Below are 24644 nucleotides of genomic sequence, written 5' to 3' on the forward strand. Positions count from 1 at the left end.
CATAAAAATTGCACTTTTAACATGTGTGCATTATTAAAAATAAGCAAATAAAAATATATTCAGTTTGCCGCCATGCACATCACAGCACCCATGCACCACGGTTCTAATGTGTGTTCTATTTGTATCCGCAGTGCGAAAACTATCAGGGCATATTTAAAGTTGCAGGATTTTATAATTTATTGTGGTTACACGTATTAAACGATTAATTGGAGCAACAGAATATGAATCGAAGCTTTTGTCTAATCGATTATTGTTGCAGTCCTATTTGTATTAGTATTCATCAGTATTAATAGCCAATGTAAGCGAGTACAGTCTGCAAAGAACATGTCTATTCTCATATAGATATAATCCCCTACAGGGGGGGTGTTGGGCTTTTTCCCATGCTTCTATCCAATGACAAACTCAGATTCATCTGTGATGTTCCCCCTGTCTCTTCCCCACATTATTGGTGAGAACCACCCAAATAAATAACTTTGCTTTTTTTCTAGTGGACTTCTTGATGCATCAGCTTGGATTTTTCCATAACTAAGCAGAATAAAAGTATTTCCTTTCACTTCCAACAGTAAAGCTGGTGCTTGCCATTAGGAATGTAAACACGCATAGTCTGTAAACAAGGCTCACTGTGACCCCAACCCCCTCCAACATCACTGACCACTACTGACTAGCCTAATGACGTCCCTCTCTGACCCCCTTGCTGCTCCCCCGCCTCAACACTCAAAGAGCAACTCACCCCTGCTATTGAGCAAAGAGGTCACAGGAGAAGGGGACGAAGCAGTTCGACAAAGATGACAGCCCCACTCATATTTCTTAGAGATCATCAACATGTCCCATCAGTGACCAGCAAAAAACAACAAATGTGGGCTCTGTGGTGGAGCATGGAGGGGGCGGTTGGAGGATTAATGATCTGCTACAGCTGGTTAAGGAGCGGCACAGTGATTCTTCAGTAAGCGCTCATGGGGTGGGAGACGAAGGGTGTTTTGGAGGTGAGTTTAAGACCGGAGGGGACAGAGAGCCATCAACACCAACTCCATCCTCCCCCGACACCAACGAAGATGCTGTCAGCACGCCATTGCATCTGCACGCAGGACCAAAGGCCACTGACAGGCTGAGACGACGACGATGGAAGTAGGGGAGGGACTTTTCTCATTTCAACCACAATGCCACAGCACAGAGAAGCATCCCAGGCCTCATTTGGACCATCTTGTTCACATTAAAGCTCGACAAACAAACAAGCCAGCATGAATATTTTTCGGCTCCCACCCCCACCCCCTTGATGATGGTCACTGCACGGCAACTGGTGGGCCTCTGGGGGAAACAACTCAGCTGCCTGATGCCTGCAATAATTCTGATACAGTGACAAATAGTGGTCACAGGGGCTGAACATGCTCCCGATAAAGTGATTTTCCACTAAGGCAAGTAGAGGACAAATACATTGACAGAGGGAGCTCAGTGGCTGATGGGTGCCACTGTGGCGCAACTGAAAATCTGCAGTGTCCACAGGTCTGCAGGACATCATTGTGAGCTTGATTTATACTGAAATATTTTGCTGGTAGATTATATCTCTGAGTGTTGCAAAAAGGCATGCCATTAAGGGGAACATGTAGCGTGGAGAAACAATAGGAAGTAAAGATGTGATGTAATTGAACGGTGACCACCATCATCCATAATTATATAGAAAATAATAGATGTTTTTGGGTTTGAATGAATGTGCAGAAATGTCACCTATCATATTCAAGCAGCGGTCAAGAAAAATTGTTTGTTTTGCTCCCCGTATACAGTAGTTGTAAAAAGTTTACTTTAAAACCACTGTGCTAACACAAATTGACAGTGATATATGTGCATTTCATGACAAGATGACCCCGGCAAAATCAGTTATAATATTGGATTTTTGATGGACATTGGCCATTTAACAATCCTGGAAAAGGAAGCATTGTTACTTACTGACAGTGGACACACATATTCATATTATTTACACATATATGTATATGTATATGTATATATATATATATATATATATGTATATATATATATATATATATATATATATATATATATATATATATATATATATATATATATATATATATATATACATATATATATATATATATATATATATATATATATATATATATATATATATAGTTTTTATTTTTTATTTTAATTTATTTTTCCCTTATATATATATTTTTTTTTTATTTTTTATTTTTAAATATATATATATACACATACATACATACATATATATATATATATATATATATATATATATATATATATATATATATATACATATATATATATTTTTTTTTAAATATATATATATATATATATATATATATATATATATATATATATATATATATATATATATATATATATATATATATATATATATATATATATATATATATATATATATGTATATTTAAGGGGAACAAGAAAAAAATTGTGTATATATATATATACACATATACATACACATAATACAGTATATATATACAGTATATATACATATATATATATACATACATACATACATACATACATATACTGTATATATATATATACTGTATATATTATTTATTTTATTTTATTTATTTATTTATTTTTTTCTTGACCTCAGTCTGGACCCCCTCTCCAGGGGCCTAGGCTCAGACCGATTTTTTTTTATGGGAAAAAAAATTATCACAATTATTTTTTTCATAATATCCGATCTCGATTAATAAATGTTTTTATTGAAGCGGATTGTCCTGTGCAGGATTATACACAGTACCGTTGCATTCCTACTGTTTACTACTGCAGTATTTTGTAACAAATATTTCTACAATGTTTGATCAAGGTAATTAATACATGCTAACAGCTGACAACTGTCATTTTTTTCATATATATATAATTGTTTACTGGAGGGGCAACAATACAGGTAACCTACGCTACAGGCCGTATCTTGGTTTTCGGACCACAGTTTTGGTTCTTTTTCGGTACATTTTGTGGGAAGAAAGAGAACAACTTTTTTTCCTCTCAAAGTTCATTAGTTGTTTTGCTTGTCATTGCAAACATTCTGCAGTAGACAAAGTATAGTGAATACTATAATACTTTTATTTAAATGTAATATTTACTAAACACTTTTAAATGATAGATTATTATTTGTATTCTTTAATTACTTGTATAGATCAGTGGTTCTCATTAGTGCTTTGGCAATCAACAAGCGGTGACCTACATTGGAGTTTTAAAAACTCAAATTCTGTATCTTATATGTAATGAAAGTATATTTAAAGTGCAGTTTAAATTTGTGGTAGTGTAATGTAATGTGTACCAACACATAAAACAAGTTTAATGATTATTTCAGGAACAAAAATGTTTTTTTAATCCACAAACAAACAAAAAGAACACAAAGTGTCTGTCTGCAGAGTTTTTTTAGTGCATGTTAAATAATGATAATAATAATAATGGATTAGATTTATATAGCGCTTTTCTATCAACTAGATATTCAAAGCACTCACAGAGAAGTGAGAACCCATCATTCATTCACTCCACATTCACACTTTGGTGGTGGTAAGCTACATTTGTAGCCACAGCTGCCCTGGGGTAGACTGACGGAATCGTGGCTGCCAATTTGCGCCTACGACCACCACCTATCATTCATTCACCAGTGTGAGCGGAAAATATTCCACTTCTCTATATCAGAGAAGTGGAATCTTTGCAGACACATAAACAAAAAGTCTGATTAAAAAATATTTAAATATAAAAATGCCTTTTCTTAATAAATTAGCGGGTGTGTTGATTCTTCCATTCGGCACCAATTCTATCAAATAGACGTTTTGTGAGTGCCTGCAAGTCTGCATTCAGGGCAGAATTACTGCAGCAGAGAGTGAAAGTAAAGTGTGTCACTAAAGTCGCTGCTCCTTTTATATGCTGTGTTTCAACTTCTATGCTCGTGTTTGCCATATTTCTTTATTTTTTTTCTTCTGGGCTGCACTTCCAGCTGTGTAAGGGGATGAGGCACAACGCGATTGAACATTAATTACGTCGTGAGGAGACTGACTTTTGCGACGGTGAAACGGGAGTTTGCGCACACGGACACACTTTCACACAAACACGCGCAGACGTACACAAACACACACACATTCACAGACACACATCAGATCACGGTCAATAAAGGTGGATTGTTCCGTGCAGGATTATATTAAGCATTGTTGCTTCCCTACTGTTTACTAGTGCGGTAACTTCTAAAAGACTTTTCCATGTTTGATCGAGAGAATATGCTAACAACTGATCATCGTGATAGAACTCAAATTAATTGTGATCAACGATTACGATCATATAATCGCCCAGCCCTAGTCATGCATAAAAATCATGCAGCAGTATTGCAAAGTGCTAAACAAGATACAGTATACAAACTGCAAACATAATACATCAGGGCCTGATTTATAAAAGGTTTGCGTGTACTAAAATATATGTGAACCTGATAGCACACGCAAAGCTGATCTACTAAACATGTGCAAAATGGATTGCATCTGTTAAGTGAACAGAATTACGCGTGCAATACATTTTGCATCTCTTTTGTCATTAATATGCAGAAAGTATGCTGATTATCAAAACACCCACCATACTAGGAGGAGAAGATGCAAATATATTTATTTAGCACGTGCAATGTGATTTATCAACACTTATCACCGTTTTGCGAGCACTATTATGCGTTTTGTTTAGCACATGGGGAAGCATGGTGGCGCAGTAGTTTATTGCTCGTGCCACACAATAAGAACGTCTTGGGTTTGATTCCCGGGCTCAGGGTCTTTCTGTGTGGAACATGTTCCCATGACTGTGTGGGTCGGCTTCATCCGACCTCCAAAGACAGTGCGGCTGGGATAGGCTTCAGTCCCCAAATGGGACAAATGTTTGAAAATGGATTGATTTAGCACGTGTCAGAAGGACAGTTCCACACACAGCTACAGGGTTAGTGAAAGAAAGAAAGACAGACAATGGACAGACGAGAATCTTCGGTCATACATGTGTGTCAACATTTTAAAGATGGTCAGAAATAACAAATATTATACATAGTCTATTCATCAATTTCCTTTTATAATTTTATAGCTGCTAGAGCAGTGGTTCTTAACCTGGGTTCGATCGAACCCTAGGGGTTCGGTGAGTAGGCCTCAGGGGTTCGGCGGAGGTCAAAACACACCCGACTCATCGTGTAAATACAAACTTATCCCTATCGGCGTATTACGGATACGGCAACAGCTGACTGGTTTGCAGGTGTGTAATTTGTTGTGAGTTTATGCACTGTGTTGGTTTTGTTGTTTGAACAAGGTGATGTCCATGCACGGTTAATTTTATGCACCAGTAAAAAAACATGGTAACACTTTAGTATCACCATTAATTAGTTGCTTATTAACATGCAAATTAGTAACATACTGGCTCTTAACTAGTCATTATTAAGTACTTATTAATTCCTTATTCGGCATGGCCTTATTATAACCCTAACCCTCTAACCCTAACCCTCTAACCCTGACCCTAACCCTAACCAAATAACTCTAAGTTAAGTCTTTATTCCTTAGAATATGTTCCCTTAGTGTCCAAATAACTCTAAATTAAGTCTTTGTTACTTGGAATATGTTCCCCATACTAAAGTGTTACCAAAAACATATAACTTTGTCTTGAATTTGAAAAAATAAAAATAAAAATATATTTTTCACTAAAGACGGGTTTGGTGAATGCGTATATGAAACTGGTGGGGTTCGGTACCTCCAACAAGGTTAAGAACCACTGTGCTAGAGGGTCTTCAAGGGCTGATTAAAACTAATTTAGTTGCTGCGTTTTAATGACGTTCATTTTATTTACATCAAATATTTCTTTCATTAAAATATTTCTTATATTTTATTATATATATATATGATAATAAAATAATTATATATATATTATATTATCATATTATCTGTACTGTAAAGTTCAAATTTGAATGACAATAAAAAGGAAGTCTAAGTCTAAGTCTAAGTTATATGAAAAAAACCTCTTTAAGTATGCATTGCAGCCTCTCTCAAAGGAGCGCATCTTCGGCGGTTAAAAAAAAAAAGTTGTTTCATACACTGCAGAATTGTGTCTCAAATGCCCATAAAAAGTGTTAGATGTCTCCTGCATGTTTGAAAACATAGTAAAACGCCGCAAGTAGGAGCATTAGAACATGACTGTGCCGTAAATGAAAGTGTCTCTGTGTTGATGCCCTGTATAGTAGACGCAAAATCATCATTTAAATAAGGAGGTTTGCACCATTTTTCAATTGCACATGCATGCAGTCTTAGTAAATCGCACGCTTCACGCTCACTAATGGTATATATTATAGTTATACACTGCACACGCTGTTTGGTGCATGGTAATTGAATCTCAGTAAAATCAGGCCCTTACTGTACCATGTCTGCTCTCACTTTGATATATCTTCCAGTTTGGATGAAGAATTATTCGTAATCCTTCCAAAGGTAAAAAAAATAAAATAAAGTGCCACAAACAAACAGCTTTTTGTGTCTTTCTCGCCATCTCCAGGTAAAAGTTGAAAGTCAAAGGTGATCAATTTCTTTGTTTATGGCCACAACCTTGTACTATACAGGTGAGAGGCATTAAATACAATCTAGAATTAAAGAGGCACTGCACTTTTTTTTAAATTTTACCTATCATTCACAATCCACATGTACGGCAAGAACAATTTTTTTTCATTTTTATGTATTCTAACTTAACGTAAATAAACCTTAGAAAATGTCAGCTAAACAAGGAGGCAATTGGAGCCGCGTTATTACGCCTATAAAGCACTCTAAAAAAACCTCCAAAGCCCTCTGTCAATTTTGTGTATATTTTAAGTGTATGTGTAATGTGGTTTTTGATTGATTGATTGAGACTTTTATTAGTAGGTTGCACAGTGAAGTACATATTCCGTACAATTGACCACTAAATGGTAACACCCGAATAAGTTTTTCAACTTGTTTAAGTCGGGGTCCACTTAAATTGATTCATGATACAGATATATACTATCATATATACTATCATCATAATACAGTCATCACACAAGATAATCACATTGAATTATTTTCATTATTTACAATCAGGAGTGTGGAGGGGGGGGGTAGGATATGGACAGCAAGTAGTGGACATAGAGAGAGAGAGAGAGAGAGACAGAAAGAGAGAGAGAGAGATCAGAAGGCATAAGAAAAAGTATCTGCATTTGATTGTTTACATTTGATTATTAGCAATCCGGGGAGGGTGTTAGTTTAGGGTTGTAGCTGCCTGGAGGTGAACTTTTATTGCGGTTTTGAAGGAGGATAGAGATGCCCTTTCTTTTGTACCTGTTGGGAGCGCATTCCACATTGATGTGGCATAGAAAGAGAATGAGTTAAGACCTTTGTTAGTTCGGAATCTGGGTTTAACGTGGTTAGTGGAGCTCCCCCTGGTTTTGTGGTTATGGCGTTCATTTACGTTAAGGAAGTAGTTTGACATGTACTTCGGTATCAGGGAGGTGTAGTGGATTTTATAGACTAGGCTCAGTGCAAGTTGTCCTCCACCTTGAGCCAGCCCACTTTAGAGAAGTGGGTAGGAGTGAGGTGGGATCTGGGGTGGAGGTCTAGAAGTAACCTGACTAGCTTGTTCTGAGATGTTTGGAGTTTAGAATTGAGGGTTTTGGAGGTGCTAGGGTACCAGGAGGTGCATGCGTAATCGAAAAAGGGTTGAACGAGAGTTCCCGCCAGAATCCTCAAGGTGCTTTTGTTGACCAGAGAGGAGATTCTGTAGAGAAATCTCGCTCGTTGGTTAACCTTTCTGATTACCTTGGTTGCCATTTTATCACAGGAAAGGTTAGCCTCTAGAATGGAACCTAGGTAGGTGACCTCATCTTTCCTGGTGATAACAATGTCACCCACTTTTATGGTGAAGTCATTGACTTTCTTAAGGTTGATGTGGGACCCAAACATGATGGATTCTGTTTTACCCAAGTGTATGGATAGCTTGTTGTCAGCGAGCTAGGTGCAAGTTCTACAGAGCTCAGCACTGAGGATTTTCTCCACCTGTGACTTGTCCTTGCCGGATACCAGCAGGGCAGAGTCATCCGCAAACAAAAACAATTCATAGTCGCATGCCGATGACATGTCGTTTATGTATATTAGGAACAGTAAAGGTCCCAATATACTGCCTTGGGGGACTCCACAGCTCACCGAGAGGGGGGGGGGGACACGGTGCCGTTCACCTCTACCACCTGCTCCCTCCCCTCCAAGTAAGATTGCATCCAGCTCCATGAGTAACAGGCACAATCATAATAACATGTAATATTTACAGTATTTTGGCCATTTTAAAGGGGCAGTGCATTTTGTCAATCATTCACAATCCTTATGTGAAACAAGCACATAAATATGTTTTTATTTTTTCATGCATCCTAACTCGTAAATAAACGGTAGCAAAAGTCAGCTAACAATAGAGACAATGGGATTCGCTCTAGTCCACCTATAAAGCACACTAAAAAACATCCAAAAACCTTCATCAATGTTTTGTATACATGTTAAAAAGTACATATGTAATGTAGCAACAGGCACATTCATAATAATAATTATTTTGCTCATTTTAAGAATACGGCGGTGTAACAATTTCACAGACGCATCACAATGTTCGCTTTTCCCTTCAACAACAACACTACCGCTCATGAGAGACTTCATGAGATCCAACAACTATTTTGGGACAAATGATGATCCGGAACCTTTTATTTTTGAGCATGTATAAAAGGAGAATGATCTACAAGTTTTAGAAGCTGTGCTCAACAGGTTCAGCTTTTGTTAAACACTATACATCATGCAGCACTATTGCTAAGTGCTTAACAAGAAATACCAACTATGAACGAGGCCTGTGTGATATATGGATTTTATCAATACATTCAAATTTGTTTGTATGCAGACGATTAAAAAATAAAAAATCCATGTTTTTTTCCGATTGCTGCGGCATATTTTTTTGCCCTCACAAGCTTCCGTAGCCCTCGCCTGCCCCCTTACTTCCTTAGTGGAGATTCAAAACACGGCTAATGCTAACAAGAGTTAGACGTTTGTTTCACAGAAAAGAAAAGTGTTGTCAGTACTTTAGATTTGTGGCAGCAGGCGTGGAACAAGTGACTGCACGGTGCAAAGTTATTCCAGGATCTGAAACAGCATCGAGCCAAGTGGGAGAAATGCAACTCTTTACGAGGCAAACAAGGCCGCAACAACATTAAACTCCACCTAAGAAGCATCTTAAATTGGCGAAATCATCATATCAACAAAGTAGCATATATGATGATACCATATATGATGAGAAAGGAGAACGATGCACAGAGCGATCACTAAAGCAGTCGTTCTGCACATCCAAACCGGACAGCTCATACACGCGTGTGCTGTTGCAAAACTCTTGTGGAATTATAACGCATTTAATCATCAATATAGTGATATGTTACAAGTGCAATGAAGTATACATTTTCTTTAACATCAGTACACACAAACAAGGAGCCCAGGATACTTCAGGAAAAGGATGTGTTTATCCACATACTAAAACTGTATAGTCATCTCCCTATCTTACTTGTTTATTTATTTGCATACAATGTACAATACTACATTTTTATTTACAGTGGTTTTTCATTCAAAACAGAAGTTTTAAGCTTGCACTTTATTGATCTGATTGATTTTTACTATTTAATGATTAGCGACCCCGAAAGGGACAAGCGGTAGAAAATGGGTGGATGGATGGATGGATGGAATCTTTATTGATTGAATTGAGTTTATTTATTTGCATGCAATGTACAATGCTACATTTTTGTTTACAGAAGTATTGTATTCAAGCAGAAGTATGTCACGATGAGGGGGTTTTCGCAACTTACTGCGAGGATTGTTCTCCCGGGATGCAATCTGACTTTTCCGGACAAAGGTAGCAGGTAGGAACATATTTATTATTAATCTAACTAAACAGGACAAAAGACAGGAACTAAAACAAAAGGAAAGCGTGCCGATTGCACGAGAGGCTAAGGAACATACTTAACACAAGAAACATACGCTAACACTTAGACTGAACTGTGGACATAGAAAACAACTAACCAAACAATGGAATAGTACGAACAAGACTTACTGCGGCATGAATGAAGCAATGGCATGAAACGAGCATGAAAAGAGCAATGTCGCCAGCCGACTAACTGGCAAAGACAGGCTTAATTAATAGTCTCTTAATTAGAGCAAGTGCGTGTCCCGAACACATGAGGCAGGTGAAACTAATAAGTCGCCATGGTAACTATACAAACAAGAGAGCGCAAACAGGAACTAAAAGAGTCCAAAACAAACAGAAAATAACAAAAACATAATCCAGACCACAGATCATGACAAAGTATTGCCTCCGAGAGGAAGTTCATAATTTAGACACATTTGCATAAAAAGTAAAATGTATATATATTTTTTTAAATAACACAATATAAATTAGAATGTTGCTAAGAATAAGGTGCAGTGTATGCAGTGTGTCACGACTTGGTTCTTGGGGTTTGCTTCTCCGGAAGGCAAAGGAAAATTGGCGCGGGCAAGGCGTGAATTTAAATACATGATTTATTTTTAACACTAATAAACTACAAAAAAAGGAAGCAAACAAATGACGCGCACAAAGGCGGAAATACAAACTTGACTAAGAAACAAAAGACATGCACGTGGGCACAAAAACTATGAACAAAGAAACAAAAACACTAACTGTGGTCTTAATAAACAAAACTTACTTGGCATGAGAAAAAACAGGAAAAAGAGCAGCATGGATCATCAGAGTGGCAGGAGTGTGAATGTGTGAGGACGCCAGGACGAACAACAGAAACAGACAGACTTAAATAGTGACGTGATCAGTGAAAACAGGTTTGTGACTCGAAACGTGAAACAGGTGCGTGACAAGAAACGTGAAACAGGTGCGTGACAAGACAGGTGAAAACTAATGGGTGACCATGGAAACCAAACCAAACAAGGAAGTGCAACCAGGAACTAAAAAGAGTCCAAAAAACAAACACATGGCCAAAACAAAAACATGAACAGACATGACACAGTGTCATTTCGAACAACTAGTTTTTGATTAAATAAAAGCAAAACTTGTTTTGAATTATCACTGTCAATTGTCTTTATTGGTTTCTTTATAAAGTAGGGGAAAAAAATCTGAAAAAATCATAAATAAAAAATGTTTTAAATCAGAGATTTAATTTTTAGGCGACATCGCCCAGGCCTACGACAACAATTACTTACTGTACAATGTCTGCTCTCACTGGGAGCTGACTGATGGGAGGTTCATATCTTCCCATTTAGATGAAGAATTCAATCATAATCAACACGGAGATTTTAAAAAAAAAAAGTGGACACAAACAAGCGTTTTTTTCATGTCTTTCTTGCCATCTCCGGGTTTAAATTGGATGTCAAAGTTGAGAATCTTCTCGGTTTATGGCTACAACCTTCTACTATCCATGTGAGAAGCATGATTTATAATCTAGAAATAACTTTCACAAGCTCAGTGGCGATGCAGCAGCTCACCAGCTCAGTATGTCAATATAGCAGCACAAGCTAGTTAGCTCTGTGTGATTGATTGATTGATTGATTGAAACTTTTATTAGTAGATTGCACAGTACAGTACATATTCCGTACAAATGACCACTAAATGGTAACACCCGAATAAGTTTTTCAACTTGTTTAAGTCGGGGTCCACGTTAATCAATTCATCACGGCTCCTCTAAAAAAAAGTTTGTCTGCGCTAGCATTTATAATAACAATATCACTAATACTTGGTTGATGTTCAGGTCACAACATGTAAATGGAGTATTTTTGGCGGGTTTTGGATGTTTTTTAGCTGCATTGTTAGCCGTATATAAAAATTAGAATGCATTAAAAAAAACATAAGTGTTCTTGTCTTACATTAAATTCCCCCAAAAAGTGAAGTTCCCATGTAATAAAGTTAACGTACCAATGATTGTCACACACACACAGGGTGTGGTGAAATGTATCCTCTGCCCCTTGTTCACTCCCTGGGAGGTGAGAGGAGCAGTGAGCAGCAGCGGTGGCCGCGCCCGGGAATCATTTTTGGTGATTTAACCCCCAATTCCAACCCTTGATGCTGAGTGCCAAGCAGGGAGGTAATGGGTCCCATTTTTATAATCTTTGGTATGACTCGGCCGGGGTTTGAACTGACGACCTGCCGATCTCAGGGCGGACACTCTAACCACAATAATACTGACACACAGAGAGAAAAAGGTCTTTGTTGTACATTTGTGATCGTCAACAACAAATCCCAGGTGGGCCACACAGCTAAGCTATGACATGCGCCTGCAAGAACGGCACCAGCTCCTCAGCCTGCAGAGCTCAAGGGGTATCAAAGAGTGTCCCGCGATGAAGCCACAGCATCAGTAAAGTGCTCTACACGAAGGAGCCTCATTTGTGGGACTGCGAAGCACTTAACAAAGAGCAATCATTCATATGCAGTCTACAATCACTCATCACTGCCATAAAACGCACACACACACAGTACGCCTGTGAATCATACCACATCGCTCTTGGACAGAATTGTTATCAAGGGTTTTCACCGCTCAAGTAATGCCAAGATAATCATCTCTTAGCTCTCTCGGCTGCTCTGTAACAACACGTACAGTGCTATTGGCGCGCCACTTGTCAGCCGCATGCTTTTGTGAGTGTGTGTGCTGAGTGGGTAAAGCGACGCCGGATTGATCCCCTCGGCCCATTTATCATCAGCGAGTGACCGAGGGCTGCCCCGAGGCGCGGCCTACCTCAGACGCCGCATGCCTGCCCTGCACACAGACTGAGAAAAGCTTCCCGTCACAAGAGGCTACGTTGTTTGGAATAAAGGGTATGTACAGTAAAAGTTAGATACCATCCTATCTGCTCTAATTTGCCAGATTATATTGTGAGGGGAAGACATATGACACCATTTGTTTTTTCCGAGTTGACATTAGCATATGCTCCAGAAGATACTTTGGTAGTCCAACTGTTTTATTTAAAGGCCTACTGAAATGATTTTTTTTTATTTAAACGGGAATAGCAGATCCATTCTATGTGTCATACTTGATCATTTCGCAATATTGCCATATTTTTGCTGAAAGGATTTAGTAGAGAAAATCGACGATAAAGTTCGCAACTTTTGCTCGCTGATAAAAAAAAGCCTTGCCTGTACCGGAAGTAGCGTGACGTCACAGGAGCTAGTATTCCTCACAATTCCCCATTGTTTACAATGGAGCGAGAGAGATTCGGACCGAGAAAGTGATGATTACCCCATTAATTTGAGCGAGGATGAAAGATTCGTAGATGAGGAACGTTACAGTGAAGGACTTGAGAGACAGTGATGGACGTATCTTTTTTCGCTCTGACCGTAACTTAGGTACAAGCTGGCTCATTGGATTCCACACTCTCCTTTTTTTATTGTGGATCACGGATTTGTATTTTAAACCACCTCGGCTACTATATCCTCTTGAAAATGAGAGTCGAGAACGCGAAATGGACATTCAGTGCCTTTTATCTCCACGACAATACATCGGTGAAATGCTTTAGCTACGAGCTAACGTGATAGCATCGTGCTTTAACTGCATATAGAAACAAAAAAATAAACCCCTGACTGGAAGGATAGATAGAAAATCAACAATACTATTAAACCGTGGACATGTAAATACACGGTTAATGCTTTCCAGGCTGGCGAAGGTTAACAATGCTGTGCTAACGACGCCATTGAAGCTAACTTAGCAACTTAGCAACGGGACCTCACAGAGCTATGCTAAAAACATTAGCTCTTCACCTACGCCAGCCAGCCCTCATCTACTCATCAACACCCGTGCTCACCTGCGTTCCAGCGATCGGCAGAAGGACGAAGGACTTCACCCGATGCGTTTGGCGGCCCGGAGACGTAGGAAGTCAAGGTGAGGTCGGCGGCTAGCGCGGCTAGCGCTCCAACAAAGTCCTCCTGGTTGTGTTGCTGTAGTCCGCTGCTAATACACCGATCCCACCTACAACTGTCTTCTTTGCAGTCTTCATTGTTCATTAAAGGCCTACTGAAATGATTTTTTTTATTTAAACGGGAATAGCAGATCCATTCTATGTGTCATACTTGATCATTTCGCGATATTGCCATATTTTTGCTGAAATGATTTAATAGAGAAAATCGACGATAAAGTTCGCAACTTTTGCTCGCTGATAAAAAAAAGCCTTGCCTGTACCGGAAGTAGCGTGACGTCACAGGAGCTAGTATTCCTCACAATTCCCCATTGTTTACAATGGAGCGAGAGAGATTTGGACCGAGAAAGTGATGATTACCCCATTAATTTGAGCGAGGATGAAAGATTCGTAGATGAGGAACGTTACAGTGAAGGACTTGAGAGACAGTGATGGACGTATCTTTTTTCGCTCTGACCGTAACTTAGGTACAAGCTGGCTCATTGGATTCCACACTCTCCTTTTTTTATTGTGGATCACCGATTTGTATTTTAAACCACCTCGGATACTATATCCTCTTGAAAATGAGAGTCGAGAACGCAAAATGGACATTCAGTGCCTTTTATCTCCACGACAATACATCGGCGAAATGCTTTAGCTACGAGCTAACGTGATAGCATCGTGCTTTAACTGCATATAGAAACAAAATAATAAAGGATAGAAGGAAGGATAGATAGAAAATCAACAATACTATTAAACCGTGGACATGTAAATACACGGTTAATGCTTTCCAGGCTGGCGAAGGTTAACAATGCTGTGCTAACGACGCCATTGAAGCTAACTTAGCAACTTAGCAACGGGACCTCACAGAGCTATGCTAAAAACATTAGCTCTCCACCTACGCCAGCCAGCCCTCATCTACTCATCAACACCCGTGCTCACCTGCGTTCCAGCGATCGGCAGAAGGACGAAGGACTTCACCCGATGCGTTTGGCGGCCCGGAGACGTAGGAAGTCAAGGTGAGGTCGGCGGCTAGCACGGCTAGCGCGGCTAGCGCTCCAACAAAGTCCTCCTGGTTGTGTTGCTGTAGTCCGCTGCTAATACACCGATCCCACCTACAACTGTCTTCTTTGCAGCCTTCATTGTTCATTAAACAAATTGCAAAAGATGTCCAAAATACTGTGGAATTATGAAATGAAAACAGAGCTTTTTGTATAGGATTCTACAGGTACCATAACTTCCGTTACTCTGACTTCGTCACGCGCATACGTCATCATACCGCGACGTTTCAGCCGGATATTTCCCGGGAAGTTTTAAAAGTCACTTTATAAGTTAACCCGGCCGTATTGGCATGTGTTGCAATGTTAAGATTTCATCATTGATATATAAACTATCAGACTGCGTGGTCGGTAGTAGTAGGTTTCAGTAGGCCTTTAAACAAATTGCAAAAGATGTCCAGAATACTGTGGAATTATGAAATGAAAACAGAGCTTTTTGTATAGGATTCTACGGGTACCATAACTTCCGTTACTCTGGCTTCGTCACGCGCATAAGTCATCATACCGCGACGTTTCAGCCGGATATTTCCCGGGAAGTTTTAAATGTCACTTTATAAGTTAACCCGGCCGTATTGGCATGTGTTGCAATGTTAAGATTTCATCATTGATATATAAACTATCAGACTGCGTGGTCGGTAGTAGTGGGTTTCAGTAGGCCTTTAAGGCGTTAAAGGCACATGCACCCGTTTGAGGTCAAATAACTCAAACCACACTCCGGGTAGTTCACCAGTTACAGACACTAATCCGTGTCAAAAAATCAACATAATGTCGGGGCCCCTTCAGGTAGGGCCCTATGAAATTTGTTTAATTTTAATGTACTGGCATTGGCTGGCTAGCATTGGCACAGTGTTTTTCTGTGCTTTTCACATGGCTTTTTGGCACAAAAAAAAAAAGGCATATTACCTGACACGTAGATGTAATTTGGAAACTGTTTGCCCCTTTATTTTGAAATAAGAAATACGATTCATAGTTTTTTTTTCTCGCACACTTGTGTTCAAGGTGGCCGCTTTGAGGTCTGAGTGACAGAATCCCAGAGGCAGGCATTGAGCTGGCCCGAGAAGGAGTCAGGGCTGACGCGGCTCAAGGAGCTGAGTAAAAAGTTAGTTTTGAAGCAGGGAGGGTGAGAGTTTGCAAGAAAGTGCTCTGTATCGCCAGACAAACATCACACGTTATCCGTTATAATAATAACAAATTTACTTGGCGCCACTATAGAGGCTGTTGGTTGCAGGAGCTCTGTGCTTTTGTGTTTCCTCCTTTGTGTTCTTGATGTTTCCCTCTTGTTTTCATGTGTTTTATGCCTTTTGGGTCGGGCCATTTCGGGACTGCACAACGATGGGTGGCATTTTCGTAATTTTGTGATTCTCGCTCATCCGCCTGTGATGAAGTTGGCCCTTTTGGTTGCTTTGTTGGGTCTATTCCTATCTCTGGCCGTGCTGTCCCCCACCCCAGCAGAAAATGCCGCAGAGTATGTTGGTGCTGAAATTATGTTTTTGTTTTGTTTTGTTTTGTCATTTGTCTATTCATGGTGCAATTGTATGCACAATATGTCTTATTGATCGCTCATTTTTGGGGGGTATTGGTTGTGTTTTACTTTAGTAGCTGTATGTAGAAATGCCCCCCGGAACTGTCAACCTGTTGCATGAACTCAGTGCTCTTTTAATGTATTTTATGTTCGTTGTGTTCTTTAATGTTTCCCTCTTGTTTTCATACCAAGATGGCGCCACAGATGGCCGTCACAGTACTGCACAGTCTACTAAGTCAAATTCCTTGTGTTAAACATACTTGGCCAGTGAAGCTGATTCTGATTCTGATTTCCGTGACTTCCCGCTTTCAATAGTAGATTAGATTTTTATTAGCAATTCCGTGATTACATCCGCAACTCTGTCAACGCGGAAATCATAGGGCCCTATATCTATACCCTAATAGTAAACACCAAGAGAGGTTCAGGGCCAAAAGGAAAAGCAGGCGTAAAGGCCTCATTTACGATTCTTATTCTTATTCTTATTCTCTAAAAGAGGCTGCAATGACCGCGTTGTCTAAGCCAGTGATTTTCAACCAGTGTGCTGCGGCACACTAGTGTGCCGTGAGAGATCGTCAGGTGTGCCGTGGGAAATTATTTAATATCTCCTAATTAACCATTGTCGGGTGTCTGTGCTATAATAAAGTGCGGCAGATAATGTAATACTCTTCTATTTCAGTAGGTGGCAGCATAGGGCGATAAATACCTGTAAAGACAATCGAGTTAGTGCTGCGCGACACGTGACAGTGACAGTTTGGGATCGCAGCAAGAGGAGGCGAGCAAGTGACAGTGATGGAGAAGTTTTTGAGAAGGGAAAATGCCGAACAGGGTCCTGGACAAAATTCTGACCCTGATGAAGGCCCTAGTATGAGTGGTCAACAAAATAAAAAAGACAAGACGGTGAGTTTGAGGCAATACAGCAAAAGCTATCTTTCGTTTGGATTTACTTTCACCGGGGATGCGACAGCCCCGACGCCGCAGTGCTTGGTGTGTGGTGAGAAGCTATCCAATAGCGCCATGGTGCCAAGCATGCTTTAACGCCATATCCAAATGAAACACCCTTCCGTTCAAAACAAGCTGATGTACTATTTTGTACGCTTATGTACAAACAATGAGAAACAGGCAACTTTTCTGAGAAAAACCACAAAGGTAAACGAGAGAGCCCTCAAAGCTAGCTTTACCATGAATTGATTAACGTGGACAACGACTTAAACAAGTAGAAAAACTTATTCAGGTGTTACTATTTAGTGGTCAATTGTACGCAATATGTACTGTACTGTGCAATCTACTAATAAAAGTTTCAATCAATCAATCAAAACCTTGTTGCTAAACTCGTAGCTAAATCAAAAAAGTCCCACACTGTGGCAAAAACATAATACTGCGAGTTTGTAAAGCCATTGTAAATTAGATGCTCAGGCCTAAGTTTCACACTAGGTGAGTATAAATACATTTAGAAACTATATTATTAACTTTATGTATTATATACTGTGTTAGAGTGTCATTTTGTGTCATTTTGGTTGGTGGTGTGCCGCAGGATTCTGTAAATGTAAAAAGTGTGCCGCGGCTCAAAAAAGGTTGAAAATCACTGGTCTAAGCAATCTAACATCCTGGCAAAGGTGGCCAACCCAGCAGCTATTGTACAGTATGTTCATACCTAAAGAGGCACCACTAGTCTATACGAACACTCACCTCCATGGCGAATGATAAAGAAACGTACCATTATCACTGGAAGACGAGCACTAGCTAATCATCGAGAGAACAGGAGCCGACAATGTTCTTAATTACGCCATGCAACACTTACACACACTAGTTTCAGCAAAATTCATTATTAGGCAGAGCAAACTAACAGAACGAGATAACAGATATTTTTATTAGTTGTTTAGATTAAGCAACTCTTCACAATTTCGTCGAACGATTAGTCGCTAGAACATTTGTCGTTAGTGGCAGCACTAGATTAGCAGCACAAGTAGTATAATGATTCTCACAACTCTCCTATACAAAATGGTAAAAAATAATTATAATCGTTTAGTTGGATTGCTATTAAACAGCATTACATTATCAGGAAAATACAGACCAACTTTTAAAGTTCACTTTCATATCCTTAGTGCATGGACGTGAATATACTTTATGAAACAATTAGGGAAGTGTAGTCTTTATGTACCACAGTACTGTGGTTGCTACCTCAACAAAGGGTGCCAAAAGGTCATACAGGTAAGATCAATCATTTTCACAACTTTTTGAAGATCAGAGATTCAAACAAACTGTGTACCACACACAACTGACTATATAACTAGAATCCATCCATCCATTTTCTACTGCTTATTCAGAATGAAAATGTTTTTTCTCCACACATCATGTTCATATGCTGTCTATGTATGTTAGTGACCTATTTCTCTCTTGCTCCCACTTTGTGCAGACACAAACGCTGTTATTACATTTATTATCGTCGTAGTAGGAGTAATGAGTGTGGCCAGCAGTAGCCATTATTTTTATTTTTAGTAATGGTAAAACCCCTGATAATAATGTTGCAGTTATTCATACAAATATGTTTATATATGTTGTTTTTCACCAATCACTTGTCATCTACTCTGTCCCTCTACTACAAGCATATTCAACTAAATTGTTTTAAGGGCCACGTTCCCAGGAAGCTAAGGACCGGGGCTGACAGACTTCTCCCTTCACTATTAGTCTTATTTTGTGTATTCCAAAGAACCGGCGTCCTCTACAGCAGACATTTGATTTCAGTCTATTTATTTGGCCAGTTACAGGAGCGCTCCGCTGTTTTTAAGGACCTTCTGCAAAAAATCTAATCAAAGATCATCTCTATGGCAGCAATCTAGTGTTAAGAGTCTGCTACAAAAATGTGAGCCTCTCACAAATCTTTTAAACTGGACTAGCGGGCCACTAGTTGAATAGCCCAAAGAATGAAAAAGAGAGGACCTGAAATGGAAACTTGAGGAACACCACTAGTATAACTAAAGACGTTGAACAAATGACTACATACGAAGCAAACAGGCTACAGGTTACACATAACACATTATAAAAAAATGTGTAGCTTCCAAAAAGGAAAGGACTTAAAGAGATGCCTTGAGGAACGCTTCAGTTATGTAAATCACAAGTTTGGAACCCCAGTGTTCTATGTTTGCTTGCAAGGTTAAAATGCAAATGCAAGCATCTGCCAATGTGTTTACAGTGGTCCAAGTTCCTCTATACCAGTGTTTTTCAACCACTGTGCCACAGCACACTGGTGTGCCGTGAGATACAGTCTGGTGTGCCATGGGAGATTATGTAATTTCACCTATTTGGGTTAAAAATATTTTTTGCAAACCAGTAATTATAATCCGCAAATAATGTGCCATTGTTGAGTGTCTGTGCTGTCTAGAGCTCGGCAGAGTAACTGTGTAATACTCTTCCATATCAGTAGGTGGCAGCAGGTAGCTAATTGCTTTGTCGTGATCACAATATGCAGACGACAGCGGGAGGCAGCGTGCAAGTAAAAAGGTATCTAATGCTTAAACCAAAAATAAACAGAAGGCAAGTGCCGCTAAGAAAAGGCATTCAAGCTTAGGGAAGGCTATGCAGAATGAAACTAAAACTGAACCGGCTACAAAGTAAACAAAAACACAATGCTGGAAGACAGCAAAGACTTACAGCATGTGGAGCAGAGAAGGCGTCCACAAAGTACATCCGAACATGGCACGACAATCAACAATGTCCCCACAAAGAAGGATAGTAACAACTTAAATATTCTTGATTGCTAAAACAAAGCAGGTGTGGGGAATAGCGCTAAGGGAAGAAATTAAACTGCTACAGTAAAATACCAACAAAACAGGAAAAGCCACCAAAATAGGAGCGCAAGACAAGAACTGTAACAATACACACAGGAAAACACAAAAAAACTCTAAATAAGTCGCGGCGTGATGTGACAGGTGGTGACAGTACACCTACTTTGAGACAAGAGCTATAGTGATGCATACTTGGTTATGGTTTGAATTCATATCCAACACTTGCGAGAACAACTTTTTACTGTCAGTATCGGCTGCTGAGTTTCATTTTTAATGTTTTCTGCTGGTGGTGTGCCTCCGGATTTTTACAATGAAAAAAATGTGCCTTGGCTCAAAAAAGGTTGAAAAACTCTGCTCTATACAACAGGAGCACTCTAATGTTGGAATAGTTGAATAGCCCTACTCTACTCTATCTCTCTATTTTAACCGGTCCAGACAGATGGCTCCCTCGTAGAGTCTGGGTTTTGTTTATGGAGAAATTTCCCTCGTCATGTCCTTGATCATGTGGGTATTCAGTTGGTTTTCTTTAATGTATGGGGAGCGTGGTTCTTGACCTGTGCAGTGTCTAAAGTCCCTTGAGATAACTTCTGTTTTGAATTGGCGTTACTTAAATAGACTGGACTTGACTTAATGGAAAAATTCATAAATGTGGCTGTCATCACCAAATATGCTTATAAGACATCATATCTAGCCTTGGTTCACATATAAAAGTTGGCTGGACAGGACCGAACAAAACTAGAAAATGGCTTTGCTGACAGAGCGTGTGTAACTTTCCTTACGGTCTGACTGGGGAAAAGCGCAGCTACTTCATTAAATGCAAAGGAAAGGAAGCGGAGACAAAGCAAACAAAGCAAGAGTTTGGTGCAAAAGGAAAAGGGGGAGTGAATGTCGGGGGTGGGTGGGGGCTCTCTCTCCTTCTCTCTCTCTCCTCTCCAGAGTGGAGGCAGCATCTCTAGGTAAGCGGCCCCGTCACTCAGGCCTCAGATTGCCAAGGCTGCTCGGTTCCCACAGTGTGACCGGACCTGGATGTGGCCTTCCTCCCCACTCAGGCGGCCCTGTGTCTTTAGACCCCCAGGCCCCAGAGCAGAGGTTACACCAACACAGCCAAGCACGGCAACATGTCAGGCCCACACCAACCGTTGCCTTGGTGCTGCCGCATTAGAGAAGAGCTCCTAACTGTGTTGGAGGGAAAGTGATTTGCCATGACGTCTATGCTCCTCTCTTTCAGCTCCTGCTCTGTGCAAGCTTGATCTCTCAGGTTTTTCCTCTTTTTTTGTCATCCTCTCCATCACATCCTCAAATCCACTCTCCACTCATTCCACTGCGTCTCTTCCCATCCCCTAAGTAATGACTGATGTCTAAGTGCCATGATTAGCCTGACATTGATGAAAGACAAATACCTTTGTCAGGAACATCTGCCTTGAATAACTGTTGAGCTGACAAATTGTACATTTTTAAAGGCTTTGTTCATCCTGCGGTGCAAAAATTGTTCCCAGCTTGCCGACTTGTCAGTGGCACGGACGACAAGAGCAATAATTATTTTCGGTGTGGATACAAAACAGGCTCTCAAATAGCTTCGGAGCCACAGGAAGTGAGGCCTGCTGACTGGTGACCGACCAACAGGTGCACGCCATTCCACACCAACACTCATTCCACTCTGCAAGGAAGCGTGTAATCAATGTTGCGGACAATAAAGTCAGAAAAAAGTAGTTCTAATTGCAAAATGTAAATATTGAGTTTTCCCACAAGTGGGGGCAGACCACCCAGGATGCAAAAGAGTCACCCACCCCCTTTCTTTTTTCTTTTTTCGCCGTGTCGACCGCCGAGAGATGTCTTTTTGTGTGTGTGAAACATCTCCGTCTTACTTTGCATGCAAATACTTCTGGCAGGGCCCGACTTGAGCATTTAGCATTGTGGGAAAAAAAAATAAAGTGATGATAACCTAAGAGGAGCAGGACAATGTGGAATACTGTGCCCCGCTTGTTCCTGCAAGGTGTCGGGAATGGCGGGGATTGAGGCCGGGCCGGCTTGTGTGTGCTCTGGAGCGTTTTCTCACAGGACAGGGGAGCAAGAGGGCAGGCGGCGGGGCAGCTCGGCACTGTAGCTGCAGTGTCTGACACTCACAGGCTCCTGCGTGTGTGCGTTGCAGCCGGGTGTCAAATACTTGTCTGGGCTGTGACAAATGCCTCCTGCTAGTCTCGCCGCAAGTACCTGCAGGATGGGCTATGAAACATAAGCCTTCAGCTCAAGATCAAAGTCAAGCCCTGGAATGACAGCAAACCTCATTGGGATGACATTTCTTCCCCAAATTTGAGAGTGAAGTTCTTTAAAATCAACATGTTGTGCCTTAGCATTTGTGTCTTTAACGCACTCACACAACTTGAGGCACTTTTTTAGAGCTCGGTGGCTCTGTAAGGGAGCACTTAGCATCATTAGGAGCTTTATTTGAACATAAATGAGCCCATCGCAGCAGTTGTCAGATAGTAAGTGGAGGAGGTGAAAACTTACCTTGGCTGGTTTTACTTCCTGAAGTGGACTGTTGGACAAAGGCGACCAGGCAAAAGCCCACAAATCCAAAGCTGGCTCGAATGAAGGCGTGCACGTTCATGGTGACTTTCTAGAAGGATCTAGAAATATATCTCGCAGCTCTAGAAAGGTGCACGCGCCACTAAATTAGCGCGATATTAGTCCCCGTGGACGCGCGCCGACCACGATCCGGTGCGAGCTCCCTTTTTTCTTTTTCTTTTTTTTTTTAATATCTTTTCTTTTTTTTTTTTAAACAAACGTCTTTACGCCTGCTTAAAATGCGGAGCGCGTGGAGGCTTTTCTGTTATCATGTTTCGAGGCAGACCAATGTCAATTTGAGAAAGAGAGACGGAGAGAGAGAGAGAGAGAGAGAGAGAGAGAGAGAGAGAGAGAGAGAGAGAGAGAGAGAGAGAGAGAGAGAGAGAGAGAGAGAGAGAGAGAGAGAGAGAGAGAGAGAGAGAGAGAGAGAGAGAGAGAGAGAGAGAGAGATGGAGCTGTGCGGCGGATTTGGCAAGAAAAGGGGAGGAGAGAAAAGACTAAGAAGAAGAAGACGTTTCCGAGATGCAGTCTGGACTCTTCTTCATATGGCTTCTATCTTCCCTGCTAATAGAGATGGGATGTATGGCTCTCTGAAGTGAACCGGTTCCCTTCCTTTCAAAGAGCCGTTCAAAAGACTAAAGTTTTGTTTTTCTGAACTTTTTTAATCAAGGATATTGGAGACAGTCATGAGATGAGATGTGGATCAGAATTGTCACCAATATTACTCTATTGGTGGGATTTATTCTGTTATTTTGTTGCATGGTTATTGTGAACATTGCATAAGGTGGTGCAGGGCCACCTCTGGCTAAATTGGGGCCTGAAACATAATTTCTCCAGGGACATTAAAAAGCATTAAAGGTCAATAAATGGATTTTGCGCAAATTAAAGGCCTACTGAAATGAAATTGTTTCATTTAAACGGGGATAGCAGATCCATTCTATGTGTCATACTTGATCATTTTGCGATATTGCCATATTTTTGCTTAAAGGATTTAGTAGAGAACAACGACGATAAAGTTCGCAACTTTTGGTCGCTGATAAAAAAGCCTTGCCTGTACCGGAAGTAGCGTGACGTCACAGGTTGTGGAGCGCCTCACATCTGCACATTGTTTACAATCATGACCAGCAGCAGCGAGAGCAATTCGGACCGAGAAAGCGACGATTACCCCATTAATTTTAGTGAGGATGAAAGATTTGTGGATGAGGAAAGTGAGTGTGAAGGATTAGAGGGCAGTGGAAGCGATTCAGATAGGGAAGATGCTGTGAGAGGCGGGTGGGACCTGATATTCAGATGGGAATGACTAAAACAGTAAATAAACACAAGACATATATATACTGTATTAGCCACAACACAACCAGGCTTATATTTAATATGCCACAAATTAACGCATAACAAACACCTCCCCCCTCCCGTCCATATAACCCGCCAATACAACTCAAACACCTGCACAACACACTCAATCCCACAGCCCAAAGTACCGTTCACCTCCGTAAAGTTCATACAGCACATATATTTCCCCAAAGTTACGTACGTGACATGCACATAGCGGCACGCACGTACGGGCAAGTGATCAAATGTTTGGAAGCCAAAGCTGTACTCACGGTAGCGCGTCTGCTATCCAACTCAAAGTCCTTCTGGTTGTGTTGCTGTAGCCAGCCGCTAATACACCGCTTCCCACCTACAGCTTTCTTCTTTGCTATCTCCATTGTTCATTAAACAAATTGCAAAAGATTCACCAACACAGATGTCCAGAATACTGTGGAATTTTGCGATGAAAACAGAC

General features: G+C 40.4%; 1 protein-coding gene across 4 annotated transcripts in view; it reads right to left on the reverse strand.

Annotated features, from left to right (window-relative positions):
• The window catches only part of scube3 (signal peptide, CUB domain, EGF-like 3), a 233014-nt gene extending 209836 nt beyond the window's left edge, over positions 1 to 23178 (reverse strand). For all 4 annotated transcript variants that reach the window (XM_062053222.1, XM_062053221.1, XM_062053223.1 and 1 more), the window contains exon 1: positions 22805 to 23178. In XM_062053222.1, coding sequence (XP_061909206.1) covers positions 22805 to 22904 — 100 coding nt within the window. In that variant the 5' untranslated portion in view covers positions 22905 to 23178. The remainder of the gene's footprint in view (positions 1 to 22804) is intronic.
• Between the last annotated feature and the right edge of the window lie 1466 nt (positions 23179 to 24644).

Source organism: Entelurus aequoreus, linkage group LG07 (assembly GCF_033978785.1).
Source record: "Entelurus aequoreus isolate RoL-2023_Sb linkage group LG07, RoL_Eaeq_v1.1, whole genome shotgun sequence".
NCBI lineage: Eukaryota > Metazoa > Chordata > Actinopteri > Syngnathiformes > Syngnathidae > Entelurus > Entelurus aequoreus.